At 35.6% G+C, this 21,489-nt stretch overlaps 1 protein-coding gene across 1 annotated transcript in view; it reads left to right on the forward strand.

Moving 5' to 3' along the window:
* Window positions 1–21,226, forward strand: part of LOC110301962 (caspase-4) — a 26,522-nt gene extending 5,296 nt beyond the window's left edge. The window contains exons 2-9 of the mRNA XM_021172688.2: window positions 7,396–7,650; window positions 8,939–9,036; window positions 9,745–9,918; window positions 10,710–10,944; window positions 13,133–13,276; window positions 14,391–14,500; window positions 20,505–20,608; window positions 21,049–21,226. Coding sequence (XP_021028347.1) covers window positions 7,396–7,650; window positions 8,939–9,036; window positions 9,745–9,918; window positions 10,710–10,944; window positions 13,133–13,276; window positions 14,391–14,500; window positions 20,505–20,603 — 1,115 coding nt within the window. The 3' untranslated portion in view covers window positions 20,604–20,608; window positions 21,049–21,226. The remainder of the gene's footprint in view (window positions 1–7,395; window positions 7,651–8,938; window positions 9,037–9,744; window positions 9,919–10,709; window positions 10,945–13,132; window positions 13,277–14,390; window positions 14,501–20,504; window positions 20,609–21,048) is intronic.
* The last annotated feature ends 263 nt before the right edge of the window (window positions 21,227–21,489 follow it).

Genomic DNA, 21,489 nt, shown 5'->3' on the forward strand with positions numbered 1-21,489 from the left:
TTTTTTTTTTTTTTTTTTTTTTTTTTTTTTTTTTGAGACAGGGTTTCTCTGTACAGCCCTGGCTGTCCTAGAACTCACTTTATAGACCAAGCTGGCCTCGAACTCAGAAATCCGCCTGCCTCTGCCTCCCGAGTGCTGGGATTAAAGGCGTGCGCCACTACGCCTGGCTATCCTAGGTTTTTTGTTATTCCAGATGAATTTAAAGATTGCCCTTTTCAATTCGGTGAAGAATTTAGTTGGAATTTTGATGGGGATTGCATTTAATCTATAGATTGATTTTGGCAGGATAGCCATTGTTACTATATTAATCCTGCTGATCCATGAGCATGGGAGATCGTTCCATCTTCTGATATCTTCTTCAATTTCTTTCTTCAGAGACACAAAGTTCTTATCATACAAATCTTTCACTTCCTTGGTTAGAGTCACACTAAGGTATTTTATATTATTTGTGAGTATTATGAAGGTTGTTGTTTCCCTAATTTCTTTCTCAGACCGTTTATCCTTTGTGTACAGAAAGGCCATTGGTTTATTTGAGTTAATTTTATATCCTGCTAATTCACTGAAGCTGTTTATCAGGTTTAAGAGTTCTCTGGTGGAATTTTTGGGGTCACTTATATATACTATCATATCATCTGCAAATAGTGATATTTTGACTTCTTCCTTTCCAATTTGTATCCCCTTGATGTCCTTTTGTTGTCAACTTGCTCTGGCTAGAACTTCAAGTACTATATTGGATAGGTAGGAAGAAAGTGGGCAGCCTTGTCTAGTCCCTGATTTTAGTGGGATTGCTTCGAGTTTCTCTCCATTTAATTTGATGTTGGCTACTGGTTTGCTGTAGATTGCTTTTATTATGTTTAGTTATGGGCCTTGAATTCCTGATCTTTCCAAAACTTTTATCATGAATTGGTGTTGGATTTTCTAATGAGATGATCATGTGACTTTTGTCTTTGAGTTTGTTTATATAGTGATTATGTTGATGGATTTCCATATATTAAACCATCCCTGCATCCCTGGGATGAAGCCTACTTCATCATGATGGGTGATCGTTTTGATGTGTTCTTGGATTCAGTTTGTGAGGATTTTATTGAGTATTTTTGCATCAATATTCATAAGGGAAATTGGTCTGAAGTCCTCTTTCTTTGTTGGATCTTTGTGTTGCTTAGGTATCAGAGTAATTGTGGCTTCATAGAATGAATTGTGTAGAATATCTTCTGTTTCTATTTTGTGGAATAGCTTGAGGAGTATTGGAATTAGGTCTTCTTTGAAGGTCTGATAGAACTCTGCAATAAACCCATCTGGTCCTGGACTTTTTATATTTGGGAGACTATTAATGACTGCTTCTATTTCTTTAGGGTACATGGAACTTTTTAGATTGTTAATCTGATCCTGATTTAACTTTGGTACCTGTATCTGACTAGACAATTGTCCATTTCATACAGGTTTTCCAGTTTTGTAGATTATAGTTTTTCTAGTAGGATTTGATCTTTTTTTTTTTTTTTTATTTCCTCAGATTCTGTTTTCTCTCTTCCTTTTCATTTCTGATTTTGTTAATTTGGTTACTGTTCCTGTGCCCTCTAGTTAGTCTGGCTATGGGTTTATCTATCTTGTTGATTTCTCAAAAAACAGCTCTTGGTTTGGTTGATTCTTTGTATAGTTCTTTTGGTTTCCACTTTGTTGATTTCAGTCCTGAGTTTGATTATTTCCTGCCATCTAAACCTCTTTGGTGAAATTACTTTCTTTTGTTCAAGAGCTTTTCGGTGTGTTGTCAAGCTGCTAGTGTATGCTCTCTCTAGTTTCTTTTTGGAGGCACTCAGGGCTATGAGTTTTCCTCTTAGGACTGCTTTCATTTTGTCCCATAAGTTTGGGTATGTGTGGCTTCTTTTTCATTAAACTCTAAAAAGTCTTTAATTTATTACTTTATTTCTTTCTTGACTGAGCTACTTTTGAGTAGTGTTGTTCAGCTTTCATGTATATGTGGGTTTTCTATTACAAATGTTGTTATAGTCCTTGGTGATCTGATAGGGTGCATGGGATTATTTCAATATTTTTGTATCTGTTGATGCCTGTTTGGCGACTGATTTTATGGTAAATTTTGGAGAAGTTACCATGAGGTCCTGAGAAGAAGGTATATCCTTTTGTTTTAGGATAAAATGCTCTGTAGATATCTGTTAAATCCATTTGTTTCATAACTTCTGTTTGTGTCTTTGTTTAGATTCTATTTCTAGGATCTGTCCATTGATGAGAAGCGGGTGTTGAAGTGTCCCACTATTTATTGTGTGAAGTGTGATGTGTGATTTGAGTTTTAGCAAAGTTAGTTTAATAAATGTGGATGTGCTTTCATTTGGAGCATAGATATTCAGAATTGAGAGTTAATCTTGGTAAATTTTTCCTTTGTTCAGTAAGAAGTGTTCCTCCTTATCTTTTTTGAAGACTTTAGGTTGAAAGTTGATTTAATTCTATATTAGAATAGCCATTCTAGCTTGTTTCTTTGGACCATTTTCTTGGAAAATTGTTTTCCAGCCTTTTACTCAAAGGTAGTGTCTGTCTTTGTCCCTGAGGTGGTTTCCTGTAACCAGCAAAAAGTTGGGTCTTGTTTACGTATCCAGCCTGTTGTTACTCTGTCTTTTTATTGCTGAAGTTAGTCCATTGATATTAAGAGATATTAAGGAAAAGTTGTTGGTGCTTCTTGTTATTTTTCTTGTTAGAGTTGGAATTTTGTTCATGTGCCTATCTTCTTTTGGTTTGTTCAAAGATTACTTCCTTGTCTTTTCCTGGAGCTTAGTTTCCCTCTTTGTGTTGAAGTATTCCCTTTATTACCCTTTGAAGGGTTGGATTTGTTGAAAGATACTGTGTAAATTTGGTTTTGTCATGGAATATCTGGCTTTCTCCATCTATGGTAATTGAGAATTTTGCTGGGTATAGTAGCCTGGGCTGGCATTTGTGTTCTCTTAGGGTCTGTATGACATCTGCCCAGATCTTCTGACTTTCATAGTCTCTGGTGAGAAGTCAGGTATAATTGTGATAGGTCTGCCTTTATATGTTACTTGACATTTTTTCCTTACTGCTTTTAATATTTTGTCTTTATTTAGTGCTGTTGTTGTTCTGATTATTATGTGACAGGAGGAATTTCTTTTCTGGTCCAAACTATTTAGAGTTCTATAGGCTTCTTGTATGTTCATCTCTTTCTTTAGGTTGGGGAAGTTTTCTTCTGTAATTTTGTTGAAGATCTTTACTGTCCCTTTAAGTTGAAAATCTTCCTTCTTGTCTATGCCTATTGTCCTTATGTTTGGTCTTTTCATTGTGTCCTGGCTTTTCTGGATGTTTGGGGTTAGGATCTTTTTGCATTTAGCATTTTCTGTGATTGTAGTGTCAATGCCTTTTATAGTATCTTCTGCACCTGAAATTTGCTCTTCTATCTCTTGTGTTCTGTTGGTTATGCTTGCATCAATGTCTCCTGACTTCTTTCCTAGGTTTTCCAGAGTGGTCTCCCTTTGTGATTTCTTTATTGATTTACTTCCATTTTTAGATCCTGAATGATTTTGTCAAATTCTTTCACCTAATTGGATACGTTCTCCTATATTTCTTTAAGGGAGTTAGTTATTTATTTCCTTCTTATAGTCCTCCATCTGCATCATGAGAAGTGACTTTAGGTCCATATCTTGCTTTTCTGGTGTGATGGTGTACCCAGGACTTGCTATGGTGGGAGAGTTTGGTTCTGATGATACCAAGTAACCTTGGTTTCTGTTGCTTCTGTTCTGATGCTTGCCTCCTGCCATCTGATTATCTCAAATGCTTGCTGCCCTCAATATATCTGATTGGAGCCTGTCTTTCTTATAATCCAGGTTGATTCCAAATACCTCAGAGCCCAGCTTTCTCTGTGATCCTGTGATTCTGGGATCCTGTGAACCTGAGATTCTGGGTGTGTCAGAGTTCTTAGCAGTCAAGCTTCCTCTGAGACCCTGAGTTCCTGGTGTGACCAAGCTCCTGGGATCCTGGAATCCTGGAATCCTGGAATCCTGGAATCCTAAGATCCTTGTCATATTACAGTGCCTGGAAGTGTTAACTCCTCTGGGTACCATGGGGTTGTCTGCTGTATTCAAAACCTAGGTAGACCAGCACCGACTAGAAGGAACTCTATCCGCTGGTCAATCGGAGGCTCCTGTGCCCTTGCTTCTGCTGTCACATGCCCCTCACGATTGTTTTGGGACCAATATGAGTTCCACTCACCAGTGATCCTAAGATCCTGGGTGTGCTAGGTCTCCTGCGGCATGGAGAGTTCTCTGGGGACTGTGGAACCATCTGCTGTGCTGACTTTGAACCCAAGGTGGCCTGGAGCTGGCGCTGACTAGAGGGAACCCAAACGACTGGTTGGATGGGTTTCCTGTGACCCTGTTCCTGCTTGTACAGGCCCCTCACTATTTTTTTGGAACATATGTTGAATTTCACTCACCAATGATCCTAAGAATCTGGGTGTGGAGAGTCCTCTGGTAACCGTGGGACTGTCCACAGAGTTTGCATCCAAGGTGGTCTAGGACGGGTGCTTCCTGGAATGAACCTATCTCTTTCTAAACCAAAAACAAAAGAACCTCCCCCCAAAATGTCAAGCAAAATAAATCTAACTAGAAAATAAAAAAAATAGAAAGATGCACAAAAAACATATGCACACAAATAAATATAATATAAAAATAAAATGAAAAGCTATAATATAATCAAAATATAAGTAATGTAAAAAAGCAATATGGAACAAAATGTCAAAATATATACACTTGAATTTATTTTGTATTGGACACTAACAGCTGGGCATGTGATAAACCTTAAGTGTGGTTTGTATATCCAATGAGAGTCCATTGGAGAAAGCTATTTTGGGGGGGGAGGGGTTAGTTTTATTAATTTTATTTATATATCATAGCATACACATATACATACACAAACTTATAAAAAAGATGCAAGCTTTGTAAAAATGAATTGAAAAGGCCTTCTTCCCTTTTTCAAAATATTTTTATTAGATATTTTCTTCATTTACATTTCAAATGCTATCCCAAAAGTCCCGTATACCCTCCCCCCACCCTGTTCCCCTACTCACTCACTCTCACTTCTTGGCCCTGGCGTTCCACTCTACTGGGGTATATAAAGCTTGTTAGACCAAGGGGCCTCTCTTCCCAAAGATGACCGAGTAGGGAGATAGCTAATTTTTAAATCATATAATTTACTAGTAGAATAAGTAGTTTGTTATTATTATTATTATTATCATCATCATCATCATTATTATTATGTGGTAAGAATGTTGAAACAGGTTCTCACTATATATCCAAGGCTGCCTCATACCTGTAGCCATCCTTCTGTCTCAGTTTTCCAAGTTTGAGAATTCTGATGTGAAAATCATTACACCTATCAGTTTCTATAGCTTTTGTAAAATGCTTGAAGTTTCTGTTTATAAGACCCAATCTGTTTCTCTAGTATCAGCTGCTTCCATTTTTTTTTCTGATTTCTAGAATTCTCAATATTTTATGAAACAAAAGTATAGAGAGTAACTTTTTTCTGGTCATAGTAAAAATTAGGTTATTTGTGGCCATCGAATATGATGTTAAACATTGCGAATTACATGCCACACACACATATGTATAGATTTTTTATAATTTTAATCTCTTTAGTCCCTACTATTGATCACCCATTCAGCACTGTTCTTCTTCTTTTTAATATAAAAATTACTATAACAGAGGACCAAAGCTCAGGCCAAATAGATACTTCAACACTAACCTGAGTTTTATTTACATTATCAAAGTGTGAGATGACATTTATAGACTACCATTCAAGACCAACATCTCTTCATCTCTTCTATATAATAGAGACACTTTAAACACAGTTTTTCCTCTTTTCAGTGTCCTGGAACATATTATTAGTATCTTTTCAAGTATCTCTTCACCAAATGACATGGAACACCATATGCTGTTATAAAAGATGTCTCTAATATGTGAGCTACCATGTTCTGTTTAATTTATAGTATTTTTATGATTTGATCAATTAATAGCTAAGTTCTCTGCGTATAGGGTGTCTTACTAATATCCTTTTCACAAAGATTTTTGTGTGTGACATTTTTGGAAAAACATTCATCTAAACTAATTGGTGCAATGGCAAATCAGCAAATTTTTATTTTTATAGAGCTTATGAAATGGTTGAGTATGTATTATCTTAATTTGTATACTTTATAGTAACTTGTTAATGAACTAATATTATCTTATATTTATTTGTGAAGATCATAAAATAAGTAATATTATTACTGTACAGGCTTACTGTGAAGGTCTGGTATATCAATATGCACAAAATCTCAACCTACACATTTTACCTCACAGTGGTTTTGCTGTCTTTTATTGCTTTTTTTGGGGGGGGGTGCTTCCACATTTAGTCATTAGTGTACAGTAATGTTATACCTATTGAGTTAACTGATTTTCAGTAATTTTTATGTATTATAATTTCTATGTGTCTTTTTTGCAGAATAAATGCCCAGAAAATACTGAAAAGAACATACAACACAATAAAGAAAATAAGCATTGTGATCTGGGCCAAAGTCCTTGTTTACTATGTAGATAAATATTCTTTGACTATGCCATTTTGATGTGAAAGTTATTTTGACATTTTCACTAAGTAATTAATGTGGTAATCTTAAGTGAAAATTACTTAAATATTCTGTCTTTATATATACTTCATGCTCAAATCTTATTTTAAAAACTAAAATTAAAAATGGTACTTTGATATCTCTATTTTACTACCCTATAAAAATGTATTCATGCTAAGGAGTGATATATAACTCTTAATTTTGCTATACCAGAATATTAATATTTCTAATATATTGAATTCTAATTTCTGTTTATGAACAAAATGAAATAATTAGAAATTTTGATGCATTTATTTATAATTAATGTTTATAAATAAATCAATTAATGCATTTAGGCACAAACACCTGAATACAATATAAGTTTAATATAATTAGAATAAAAAGCATACTGCTTTAACTGAACTAAACACAAAAGAGTGACACTACAGACTAGTGAGAAGAATTTCCTGTCTTGAGAAGAACTTTGCCTTCCCCCAAAAGCACACATTCTCTTCAAAATTGACCAAGAGATTGGTAAAAATCAAACCAATGAATGACCAATGCTATACAATAAAGAGAAGCAGCTACTGAAAAGCCTGCATAGTGATGTCCTAATAAGCATAGAATGCTGCAAACTTGCAAGGTTAACCCAGTTCTCCAGGTACAATGAAAGAGGCATGTAGCTTCTTGGTAAATGGGAAAAGAGAGCTTGTTTTTTTTAGAAAAGTTGTTAGCTCACAAAGACTAAGTTGATTCCAAGCTCTACCTGGGTTGTACTTGAACAAGTCTTTTGTTTCTGACAGAAAACAAACACCCTGACAAACCACTTAAGGCGTTGGAAGAGCTGGGCAAAGAAGTCCTTACGGAGTACCTAGAAAAATTAGTACAAAGCAATGTACTGAAATTAAAGGAGGAAGATAAACAAAAATTTAACAATGCTGAACGCAGTGACAAGCGTTGGGTTTTTGTAGATGCCATGAAAAAGAAACACAGCAAATTAGGTGAAATGCTTCTCCAGACACTCCTCAGTGTGGACACAGGCAGCCACCAGGGTGAAGGTAAGAGCAGAATGTACTGTGAACAACAGCTCAGGGTGCTCATGATCTGTTCAATTTTCAGGCCCAACACTTGCGTTGGTCTTCTAATCTTTGTGTCACTATCACTTTTCTCCAAAATAGATAATACTTTAGAAAGTGTGTTGACTTTCATAGGTAGGTCTCAGATTCTAACGTGGTAAAAAAGCAAAGTCCTTTGTTCAAGCTATTTTGAGAAATAGCTAGTCATCTGACAATTATAAAAAGGAACACTAATCCTAAAATTTATAAATTTTGTGGCTCTCATCAGTTTTAGCTTATGGAAAATGGGAGCCTTCTAATACTGTCTCTCATGTTTTTCCAAAGCTAGAAACATAGTCAAGCCATGAATACAACTTCCCAAATGCTGGCTCTCATCCAAGGTAATTTTCTAGACTACATACTCACCGAACACTGCCTGCATAGTTAATACTTCTGAGCACATGTTCCATTTTTTAAATGAAATGAACACGTGTAAAACTAAACAGTCTTCTCTCATTAAGCCAATTAGATGCTTTCACACAAACTGAAAGAATCTCAAGCATAAAATTAAACTAAAAAATATTATGTCCAGTAAGGATTAGAATTGGAGGAAGGTGTTCAAAATACTTTTAGTAATTTCAGGAATTCCTTACTTGTTATATTAATTAATAGGGTATCTTATCAGTTTATAGGAATCAAAAATTAAAAATTTATCTACATTCCTATTGTTTTCAAATTTCTTCCCCTCCAAGACAGTAGCTAGGAGCCACATGTGCATAGTAACGCATGCCAAAATGGCAAAAATCTGTGAAGCATTGCACCGAAGAGTAAGGGTATTACTAAAATTATGTCTTTGTTTTTCCTTTTATTTTATATGATATTAGAGAAGCTAAACTGGAATATTAATTAAAGTAATTTTTAGTAGATAACACTCTGGTAAGTAAATTATATGGTAAAGGTAAAGTTGAAATGAACAAGGATGAGGCTTAAAATCATCAGAAATTTAAAGTTGTTGAGAGTGGAAGTCAGGTTTGATCCCAAATTACAATGGTGTTCTCCCAAGAATTACCAGAACTCAGGGTCTCATTGATGGGCTGTTCTGCTTTTCACCTCAACCATCTCCTTCCGCTATCTTAGTTGTACAATATCCTGTGCTATTGATTACCTATAGTAATTGTTATATATCAAAGTGCTATCTTCACTTAGTTTTCTTCTAGACCATTCTGCCCAGCCAACAAATGAGGGATCTAAATCAGACTGAAACATTTACATCATATGATGTATTTTACAGCTAATCTGGAAATGGAGGAACCAGAAGAATCATTGAACACTCTCAAGCTTTGTTCCCCTGAAGAGTTCACAAGGCTTTGCAGAGAAAAGACACAAGAAGTACTCTCCTTTGTTGTTGAAATAGAGACACCAAACCAATTGTTCATACTAAAGACAATTTCTTATACCTCTGAGCCCAAGAGATGGTGATATAACTGCTATAGATTATGATTTTGATTATAAACAAGGTCAATTTTTCTTTTAATGCAGAGAAAAAAATCATGGTGTTAATTATTTTATTTATTTTTTTCTCTCCTGTTCATGAATTATGAAAATTTTATCTGCAGTCATGGTATCAAAATATCTATAAAACAACACAGTTGACTAATAGTTATCTGTATACTGGTTTAAAAAACACAAATACTGAAGAAGGTTTATTGTTACAGTATATAGAATATAATATTAATATACTAAAACTGGTATCATAATAAGATTAGTAAATGTAATTTTTTAAAATAATTTTCTTGACATGAACTGATACCTTTGGATTTTATAGTTAAGCTAACCCTTACATTCTAGGGGAATTTGACTAGGTACTAGGAAAGAGAGTAATAATTAGCCTGGATTTTTTAAAGACATGTATAACTATCCCAGTTATATTCTTGTTCTGTCTTTAGCCCTTGAGAAGGATACAGACAGTATCTTTCAGTTATAGTTTGAGGGAGAATGAAGCTATATAAGACCTTAAGGAAGCAATACTTATGATAATCAATTAGGCTTTCAAACAACTCAAGTAAATCAAATTCATTGTATGTCTAATTTAAACAGATTTACCCAATAAAGGAGGCCAATGGCCGTACACGAAAGGCTCTTATCATATGCAATACAGAGTTCAAATATCTCTCACTGAGGTATGGAGCTAACTTTGACATCATTGGTATGAAAGGCCTTCTTGAAGACTTAGGCTATGATGTGGTGGTGAAAGAGGAGCTTACAGCTGAGGTAAGAGCCACTGCAACATCCTGTACGGGAACAGGAAGAGTTTTATTCACAGATGAGCATTATAATGTTAAGGAGAAACTCAGGTGAAGGTGTGTGTGTAAGAGAGAGAGAGAGAGAGAGAGAGAGAGAGAGAGAGAGANGAGAGAGAGAGAGAGAGAGAGAGAGAGAGAGAGAGAGAGATCAAAATAGTCAAATTACGTAAATGAAATCTGTGCTTTTTTAAGTTTCAAATATTTTATGTACCATAAAAAAGTGCCTGGCAGTGTGGGTTTATGCAGTATTTTTAATTCCAAAGAGGAGCAACTGAGACTCAGTGGCAGAACATGATGATGTAGCAAGCACTGAATAGGAGGCAGGCAATCCACATTTTGCTATACAATGTAGCACAGAGAATGACAATCAGCTATAATAAAAACTTCAAAGAATGGTGTATGTGTTTATCTAAATAACTAAAATTCAATGCACATTCATTCAAACTGAGAGGTGCTAAAGGAAAGGGATGGGAGTTGGAAAGTAGAGTGTAATAAAAGATGAGACCATCAGAAAGCCTTAGTGAAATTAATGAAGATGCTGAAATGCATATACTGAGAGCAAGGGGCTCTGAAAAGGTATGAGCAGAGAGACTTTCAAGTTGAGAGGTGGTGCATAAGCTACATCTAGACTGCATGGTGCAAGAAGAAATGTAAAGTATCCGATTTTTTGGTAAATTTCCAATGTTGATTTTACTGAAATGAGGAGGTTAAGATTTATCCTAACGTCATCCCACTAAAGGAAGTCATCAATTTTTCCAGGGCATGGAGTCAGAGATGAAAGACTTTGCTGCACTCTCAGAACACCAGACATCAGACAGCACATTCCTGGTGCTAATGTCTCATGGCACACTGCATGGCATTTGTGGAACAATGCACAGTGAAAAAACTCCAGATGTGCTACAGTATGATACCATCTATCAGATATTCAACAATTGCCACTGTCCAGGTCTACGAGACAAACCCAAAGTCATCATTGTGCAGGCCTGCAGAGGTGGTAAGTTCTTTGGTGGAACCACGAACTCCCAGGCTGCTGGCTATGCAGGTGCTGGCAGGGTAATGCCACATGGGTTTTGTGTCTAGAAGAAATAACTTTACTCTTAATTTCTATTTAGTTTTCAGAAATTAATGGATCTAATAGGAAATATGCCATTACAAAAATTTGCCTGGTTAGTTGAAAGATTTTCATATAACTTTTATCCAGTAGAAGTGATTAAGAACTTTTCCAGAATCCCCAAGTCAATTGAGACAAGTACACAAATATTAGAGCAAAATGGTTTTATTTTTATTATACTTGTGGTTTTTGTATTATCATTTTGCAATTTATATTTGAAAGTAAGACAATACAATTGTTGTATCTGAGTTCAGTACCCTACTCTTACTAATGAACAGAAAATAGGGCTGTACAGAAATAAGGAGTGAAACACCAAGTTATACTAAATCAAATGGGAATCAATAATATCTACAGCATATTGTAATAAACATATACAGAATATCCATTTACATTCCAGCTTTGGGGAGAAAAGGAAATGTAGATTCCAGTGGAAGACCCCACAGCCCAATGGCCAAATATCACAATGTATTTGTTAAGTTTGTCGCTAGTATATAAAATGTATGTATAATACATTTACTACTCACCAAGATTACCATTCAAAATATCCCTCACACTCATGTTTTTTTAAGGACATAGCAAATTATACAATTAGCCTAGGAAACCATCAACACATGCCTGGATAAAGAAAATGTCTTTATGCATAATTAGGTACTATAAAACCATAAAAAATAATTTCCTGAAATTTGAAGGAAAATAAAAATAGAACTGTATATCTTTATGTTAAGCAAGATGAATCAATCACAGAATGATGATTGTCCAATGTTATTTTTCAGTTTCTTATACATGGAAACTAGACAAAAGTATAAAAATGTGATCTGAAGATATAAGAGTGTTTGTAAATAAGGAATTGAGATCGTAGAGCTGGGGAATATAGCAAAAATGGAGAGTGAAAAGAAATAGAGGGAGTCCAGGCAAATGAGAGCAGCATGGTCAAGGGAAATGTGTTCATGTGTGAAGGTACACTGTGTTACATTCCTGCTGCAGTCACTGCATGAATAAACCAGTATGTAAAAATTCAATACCTGAACATGCTCATATGTAATTCTGTCTTTTACTTTATCTTGTACAGGTAATATAAAATGTCATAAATACATTGATATTCTATACACTTACACTTGACTTGATCAGTCTATACCCTACCAACCTTCGCTTTCTCCATTCCTCTCTTGCTCCTCCATATCTTTTATTGAAATATTTTCACTTTCTCCTTTGTGTGTTTCTTTAGTTCTTAATCTATAAAAAGATGAAAACTAATATAAAACTAGATTTAAGTAAAATCATCTAAAATTGTCTTCCCAATCTGGCTTATTTTGCTTAACATGATGACCCCAAGTTTAAACCATTTACATTCAAATAATAAAATTTGGATCTGTTTTCATTGCATAATGCTTTTTTGTCCATATTAACCTCATTGTTCTTATACATTCAATTATTAATGGGTACCTATGCTGATGTCACAATTTGGATATGATGAATAGTAAAACAATACATATGGGTGCATACATATGTCTATTGTCTATTTTATTTTATTTACATTGAAACAGAGTTTCATTGTATATTTCCAACTTGTCAGGGACTTACAGTAATCTCCTACCTTAGTCTCTTGGGAGCTGGGATTATAGTTGTGTACTATCACAACCAAATTGTAGGATGCAGATAGGCCTATATGACTTTGAATTCATATAGCCATGGGCCTATAAGTAACTAAAGTAGAAATAACTTTTATATAGCCAAGTGGTGTAAAATGAAGCAGATCTAAAACTCCTCTGCTGCTTTTAGTAAACATGTTCTTACAACTTTATGACTCTGCCTTTATTTTTTTCTCATCATGTAACATTTCTCAATGATCCTAGAGGAAAAGAAATTCTCTCAGTCTCTGTCTCTCTGCTCTGTCTCTGTCTGTCTGTGTGTGTGTGTGTGTGTGTGTGCGTGCGTGCATATGCTCCTACTTACAGTGCTTGTGTGCATGTATATGTGAAACTGATCTGAATGAGCTCTTAAAATGGCTGAGGTAGGAAACTAGAAATCTTACTCAGTGTGATCAGTGCTAGATTGCACTTTTTTTCCCCAGGGAACCCTGGAGAAATGTGGATCAGAGAGTCTTCAAAACCCCAGTTGTGCAGAGGTGTAGATCTACCTAGGAATATGGAAGCTGATGCTGTCCAGCTGAGCCACGTGGAGAAGGACTTCATTGCCTTCTACTCTACAACCCCACGTATGTATTTTCTAAACCATATAGCTTTGCAGGTCAAAAGACATCTTTATATAGCAAAGGTCTAACACAAATTTTGAGGGTAACAATTTACATTAACTAAATCATATTTTTGTTTTGAGGACATCTACTCCTAGACACAACTTTCAAGACTGGCCTTTTACTATAATTAAGGAATTGTATAGTGAAAGATACATATATTCCAGTCCACGGGTCCAGGGGATACTCTTCACAGCTTTTAACATACATGATTGATTTGATTCATTTCTTTTAATCAAATTATTTTAGCATTCTTACATAAAAAGTTATAGATCACAGAATTATCTGCTTCTTCTCAAATATTCAGCCCCAAGGTCATTTTGGCCAACATCCTGCCAAATTCTAGATATACCAATTTTATGACATGGTCCACTAGGAATGGGGTATCCTGTTAAAGAAGTTGTTGAAAAGACATTCACAGGTCTCAAGGTGGAGTATATTGCTGAGCTTTTGATCTCTGTATGTGTTTCCTAAGGTGCTTTATATCTTCTTTTTGAATATGTATATTTTTCATGGCTTGTTTTAAAAAACTATTTTGTGGAGGCAAACTTGATAAACTCAAACAGCACAGGTTTAATGTCTACACTTAATGAATTTGAAAATATATGTAAGACACCATGGGGACAGTGTATGACATCTGCTTACCTCTTTCTTCTCAAATTATATCAGTCTTAAGTATTTTCCTTACTGAGCATATTTTGTATGAAAACATTATACATCTAACCTACTGATCACACTTTACAGATCAGTATTATTATTGGTGATGCAAATGTAATACATGTAAATACAGCAGACCCTATGACTTATTCATCTTCTGTACCTCAAATATTGGTTCTGTATAGTATTTTGTTAATTATATAGTAAAAAAAGCAAAGAAAGAATCAACAAAACACAATAACATAATCTATAAACATCATAAATGTTATCTATCAGTAGGAAGTGGGTTACTGTACAAAACGAGGTAGTGTGGGCATATCTATATTTCCCTTCACTGCATGTTGCTAGGCTCTGCTAAAAAAAAAATAAATAAAGCACAAAAACTCCATAAAGCAATATATGACACTTTCTGTCTTCACAGATCACTTGTCCTACCGAGACAAAACAAGAGGCTCTTACTTCATCACCAGACTCATTTCCTGTTTCCGGACACATGCTTGCTCTTGTCATCTCTTTGATATATTCCTGAAGGTGAATGCTTTGCAGCTCATTTATATGTTCACAAAGACTTTACTATACTCGCTTTTTACATTTTACATTTCAATATAGTTAGACATGAAAAATAAAATGGTATCTTTTTTTTCACATGTTTAAAATACAGTTCAGAAAAAGATGTCAATATATCACCGTGGACCTTTAAAAAGATTAGAAAAATATAAATTATAATCTTGCATTTTATGAATTATCAGAATAAATCCTGGTCGCTCTCATAAGAAGTATTAGTTTTGGAAAGAAAGAAGATTAATAACATGAACAAAAGAAAAGAATTGGACATAGTACTACTGGAGGATCCAGCAATACCACTCCTGGGCATATACCCAGAAGATGCTCCAACATGTAATAAGGACACATGCTACACTATATTTAGGGCAGCCTTCTTTATAGTAATCAGAAGCTGGAAAGAACCCAGATGTTACTTAACAGAGGAGTGGATACAGAAAATTGGTACATTTACACAATGGAGTACTACTCAGTTATTAAAAACAATGGATTCATAAAATTCTTAGGAAAATGGATGGATCTGGAGGATATCATCATGAATGAGTTAACCCAATCACAAAATAACACACATGATATGTACTCACTGATAAGTGGATATATATCCAAAATTATAAACGACATTACTATGTATTTGTGAAAAACTTAGGCAGTTATTTTTTTTAGTTGAAAGTAGATTATTTCCTAGATAATGATTGTGATTTCTCCTTGCTCTATTCCTCCTGCTTCCTTCCCCCACTTCCAAGTTGGAACCATTTCTTTTCTATCACTCCAAACAGGCTTCCAAAAAAAAAAAAAAAGATAAAACAAATAAAATAAGGTAGTAAATAAATAGAATGAAGTAGAATTTTGGTGATCATGGTGGTGGTGGTGGTAGTGGTGGTGGTGGGCTTTGTTGGGTCTTGTTTGTTTTTTGTTTTGTTATTGTTGTGCTGATGATTGACTTGCTTGTTTGTTTGTGAGGTTAACTATTGTTTGGTTTGGTTTGGGACTTTGAAAAATGTAGCACTGAGTTTTACTCTAGTTCTCTGGCATATCTAGTCTCAATTTCAGATATTGGTCCCATTACATGGAGTAAGACTTGAATCAAATTACTTATTGGTTGGTTAGTCCTCAAACTGTATGTCATGATGTGTTAGCATATCTTATAGGCAGGACATTATATGGATATTTTGTATACTAACCCTCCTCAATTAGATATATAGAAAAAAGACTTTATAAAAATCATTTTTCATTCTGTAGGCTACTGGTTTCTCCAAATGACAGTGTCCATTACCATGGAAAAGCTTCCCACTTTAATGAGTTCCCATTTCTTAATTGTTAACTTTACTGCCTGTGCTAATGGTGTCCAGTTCAGAAAGTCCTGGGCCAGTCAGTTCAAGGCTGGCCCTTTTCTTTCTCTTCTCTTAGGTTCAGAGTAACCTACAGTATTATGCTGAGGTCTTTGATTTCTTTGGAGATGAGTTTTGTGCAGGGTGATGAGTATGGATCTATTTGGTTTATTCTACACGTAGTCATCCAGTTAGACAAACATTTGTTGAAGATTCTATCTTTTATCCAATTTGCCATTTCTAGCTTCTTTGTAAAATATCAGGTGTCTATAAGTATGTAGAATCCTATCTTGGCCTCTAATTAGATTCCAATGATAATCATGTCAGTTTTTCTACCGATTCCATGCATTTTTTTATTACTATACCTCTGAAATACAAATTAAGTTCTGGAAGGTCTTTTATTATTCAGGATTGTTTTAACTATCCTGTGTTGTGTGTGTGTTAACAAGCTTTGTGACACTTGCCCTTTCAAGGTCAATATTTTGGAATTTTTATTGTAAATGCATTAAATAAGTAGATTACTTTCGTTGGATGACCATTTTAACTACATTAATCCTACCTACTCATGAACATGGGAGATTTTTCTACATTCTGATAACTTCTTCAAATTCTTTTAATGTTTTTAAAGTTTAGAGTTAGCCCAAGATATAGTTTAGAGACTGTTGTGAAAGGTTTTGTTTCTCTGATTTCTTTCTTAGTCTATTCATCATTGTACCAAGGAGGGCTACTAATTTTTATAAGGAAATTTTGTATCTAGATGCTTTACCAAAAGTGTTTATCAACTATAGGAATAAGCCACTGGAATTTTTGTGATCATAGCATTTGCAAATAAAGGCACTTTGATTTCTTCCTTTCCAGTTTGCATTTCTTTGATCTCTTTCAGTTGTGTTATTGCTTTAGATAATACTTGAAATACTATATTCAATAGCCAAGGAGAGAGTGGACAACCTTGTCTTGTTCCTGGTTTTAGTTGAATTGTGTTTTATTTTTTCCATTTAAGTTGAGTTGCTGTAAACTGCCTTTATTGTGTTAATGTGTGTTCCTTGTATCTCTAATCTCTCTAACACTTTTATCATAAAGTGGTGTTGGATTTTGTCAAAGTCTTTTCTGTACCTAATGAGATGATCATGTAGGGAGAATCTTGTGGTTATATCTTTCAGTTTGTTTATGTATTAGATTGCATTTATCACTTTACATATAATGAACTATCAATTCATCTTGAAATGAAGTCTACTTGATCATTATGGATGATTGTTTTGATATGTTATGGGATTCTGTTTGTGAAACTTTTGTTGAGAATTTTTGGACCTATGTTCAATAGGGCAACTAGTCTGTAATTCTCCTTTTTAGTTCAACCTTTATGTTGCTTGATTTTATTTTATTGGATATTTTATTGATTTACATTTCCAATGGTATCCCCTTTCCTGGTTTCCCTCCTTAAAACCCCTTAATTCATCCCCCTCTCCCTGCTTCTATGAGGGTGTTCCCCTACCCACCTACCCACTCACCCTGGCTCCTTGCCCTTGCATTTTCCTATATTGGGACATCCAGCCTTCACAGGACCAAGGGCCTCTTCTACCATTGATGCCAGACAAGGCCATTCTCTTCTACATATGTGGCTGGTGCCATAGATCTCTCCATGTGTACTCCTTGGCTGATGGTTTAGTCCTTGGGAGCTCTGGGGGGTCTGGTTGATATTGTTGTTATTCATATAGGGTTGTAAACCCCTTCAGCTCCTTAACCCTTTCTCTAACCCCTCCACTGGGGACCCTGTGCTCAATCCTAAGTAACTGTGGCACTGTAAAATGGATAGGGTGATGTTCCTTCTGTTTTTGTGGAATAATTTGAGAAGTATCCACATTAACTCTTCTTTGGAAGTCTAATAGAATTTTGTGGTAAAATAATCTGGCTCTTGCGTATTTTAGTTGGGAGAATTTAAGTATTGTATTAGCCTTCTATGATGAGTAGGATGTGATTGGTTAGTGCAAGGAAAAAAAAAAGCATACTTAGGCTGGACCTAGGCCTCTCTCATATGTGTAGCAGATGTGCAGCTTGGTCTTCATGTAGGTCCTGAACAACTGAAATAGGGGCTATCCCAAAGCTGTGACCTGTATGTGGGATATCTTCTTTTACCTAGGATGCCTTGCCTGGGCTCAGTGGTAGAGGAAGCATCTAGCCTCTCAGAGACTTGAAGTACCAGCATGAAGGAATATCCATGAGGGTCCCCACCTTCTCAGAGGATAAGGCAAGGGAGACTGAAGGAAAAATTGTGGTAGGGTGTAAAGGGAGGAATGAGCAGTATATAAAGTGAATAAGTAAAAAATTAAATTAAATTAAGAAAAAGAAGTAGCTGAGATTTTAATTTACTTCAGTGAAAGCTCATTCTGCCAGGGGCTTAAAAGTAGGTCATCTTCCAAATTGAGTTCTTGTGAATAGAAGGGAAAGGGAATGAAGATTGGAAGATCTCAGATTAGATATTATGCCCACTTCTATATAGAGTAATTTTATAAAGCTCAACCACTCTGTTTACAAAGAAACTCCATTTTGTGCAAGACCGGGGTTAAACTCCAAGTCCAGAAAGAAAATCACGAAGTCCACCTAAGCAAACATCCTATGACAATTCCCATTCCTTTAACAACAGTCAGGATACAATAGCAGGATCAAGGTACATAGAGATAACCTAAGACAAGCTGCGAACTTAGAAAAGAAACATTTTAAATATGTGGTTTGAGTATTAAACAGCACCAGGAAGTGCAATGGAACAGATTCCTGTGTTCTAGAAGATAGCAGATTAAGGGAGTGGGACTTTGAGGCAAGAACTTACCCAGCTGAATTTAGATCCAGGCATGGTGATACACACCTTTAATTCCAGGAGACAATCATACAGATCTCTAAACTAAAGATCAATCTACAAAGCAAGATACAGGATTGCCAAATTTAGGCAGTGGAAGAGTTGGAAAACAGGAAGAGACAATGTAATAGAATAAGGGATGCCATGTTCCAGCCTCAGCAAGCAGCAGAACTGAACAACTTTGTCTACATGGCTCTGGCTTTAGAGTCCAGAATAGAAGTGACTACTGGGACAATTGATGCTGGTTAGCTGGAACTAAGAAATTAGTGGTGATTAATAAGATACCAGCATCACTGAGTTGAAATCTTCTGGGAAGTGTTTTCTGAGAGCACAAATAAGCTGTCTTCTAGAGATCGCCAAGGTTGTATATCGTGCTGCAGCTGTACTTTGTAATGTGTAAGAGTCACCCAGATGGTACTAGTTTTGAAGGACCGAAGGCATCATGAAGAATAGCTGAAGCTTGACACTGTGAGAGGCCATGGAAGGCCATTGGTGAAGGTGCAGCCTCAGTTGCATTTGAAGGCCCAGGACTGAAGGGAATCATACAAAGAAGCTGAAGTTTGGCACCAACAAGTGAGCCTGTAAGAGGCAATTGGTGAAACCTAGTTGCAGTGGAAGATCTCAGCATTTCCAATATGTACCATGGGATGATCACCAAGAACAGTATAAGTGGAGTGGATCCAGCTGAGTTTCCAGAGCTATAGATGAGAGAGTTGGAAAAGTGACACTAACCCTTTGGAGGATCTCAGAAGATCACATGTGGATCCCAGGAATTGAAACAATAAGTTGCAACACTGAAATTGCCTTGGAGACCCCAAGATGATCTAGATACCAGAATCATGGTCCGTCTGTTAAGAAAAGCTTATAAATAGGGAGTGGTAACTGCCCTGGTGAAAGATGTTTGTTGCAATCAACAAAGATTTAAAAAAAAAAAAAAAAGGTGTTTGTGTGGGGCGTGGGAATTAGAGATCTGAAGATCATATTGACATCAGACATAAAGCTTCAGAGCTTGGAGTTTGCCCAGCTGGTTTCCTGTTTTGCTTTGGGGATTACAGTTAAGTCATTGATTGAATCTCAGAAGAGACCTTGAATTTTTGACTTTTAACACTGTTGAGACTGCTTTTTACTATGGGGACTTTTGAAGTTAGACTAAATGTATTTTGCATTATGCTATGTCTAGGTATGGCCCCCATAAACTCATGTTTGAACAAGTCTATGGGGGGTCAGGCAGTGGAATGTGATGGTTTGCATATGCTCAGCTCAGGGATTGGCACTATTAGAAGATGTGGCCAAGTTGCAGGAAGTGTGTCACTCTGGGGATGGGCTTGGAGACTCTCCTCCTAGCTGCCAGAGAATGCTCAGTCTGTTCTGGCTTCCTTTGGATCAAGATATAAAACTTTCAGCTCCTCCTAAATCATGCCTGCCTGGATGTTGCCATGCTCCTGCCTTGAGGATAATAGACTAAGCCTCTAAACCTGTAAGCCATCCCCAATTAAATGTTGTCATTTATAAGACTTGCCTTGGTTATGGTGCCTGTTCATAGCACTAAAACCCTAAGACAAAACCCTTGTGTGTTTGCATCAGAATTGATTCCTCAGTGGTCTTTGGGCTCCCTGTGACTTGAGCATAACAATCTCACATGGGGTAAGGTAGTAATGTTGAGTTAGACTTTCCGTTAGCCTCATCCCAACAACTCCTAAATTCTTTTCATCCCTATAGTTTTCTGCACTGCAATGAAGCATGTTTTCTGTGAATATTGAAGCTTATATAATACACATCATTATTTTGGTTTTAGGTGCAACAATCATTTGAAAAGGCAAGTATTCATTCCCAGATGCCCACCATTGATCGGGCAACCTTGACGAGATACTTCTACCTCTTTCCTGGCAACTGAGAACAGTAAGTATATTTCCTATTAGAGACCTGAATGCTTGGACTTATTCAAGTTGGTCTCTTAATTGGCCTAGTTTATTGACTACTGGCACATTTTTGTTTTATGTCCAAACATTTAGATTCCATTTATCACCTCAAACAATCAAACAAATGATAAAGGTTATAGAAAAAACAAGGTAAACACCCAAAAAGCAACAATAAATGGTAGAAGATTTAACTTAACAATTACTGAAGTAAGTTAGATTATGCCCATATATTTATTAGTGTTTATATCATTTCTGTCTTGAGGTGTATCTTTTTATCTCCTCTATAAACCATAAAGACTCCAAGTGGATGTCAATGGGGGATTAGCAAGAACATGGTTGGCAATAAGGAATAAGTGAGGGAATGGATTCTCTGTGGAATAAATATATTTATCATCTATGTATTCTTTGTCTACTCTGCAGAAGCAACAAGCAACTGAATCGCATTTCTTCAGCTTGAAGAAGTGAACTTGGCCAAGGATCACATTCTATTCCTGAAATTCCAGAACTAGGGAAATTGAGGAAAGAATAATTATGAATTCAAGACCAGCCTAAGCAACACAGTGGGATTCTGTTACATAGACAAGCAAACAAGCAAAAACAAAACAAACAAAAAAACTTTACTAAAAGAGAAATTTGTTTTATTTATTTGTGTACATAAATAAAAAGAAAGCAAATAATTGTTTTAAGTTGGGTTCTTTAATGGAGAATGTTATTTAAATTATAATGGTAGTAAATTGAAGTGATATGGAATATCAAGCTGTAGTTTTAAACTTTAGGGCTCATATGATATCCACATTACTAGAAAAAAAACAGCAACAACAGGGAATTTCGCTTTGGCAGTATGATGAAAGAAAACTGTAA

The sequence above is a fragment of the Mus caroli genome, chromosome 9, assembly GCF_900094665.2.
Source record: "Mus caroli chromosome 9, CAROLI_EIJ_v1.1, whole genome shotgun sequence".
Classification (NCBI taxonomy): Eukaryota; Metazoa; Chordata; class Mammalia; order Rodentia; family Muridae; genus Mus; species Mus caroli.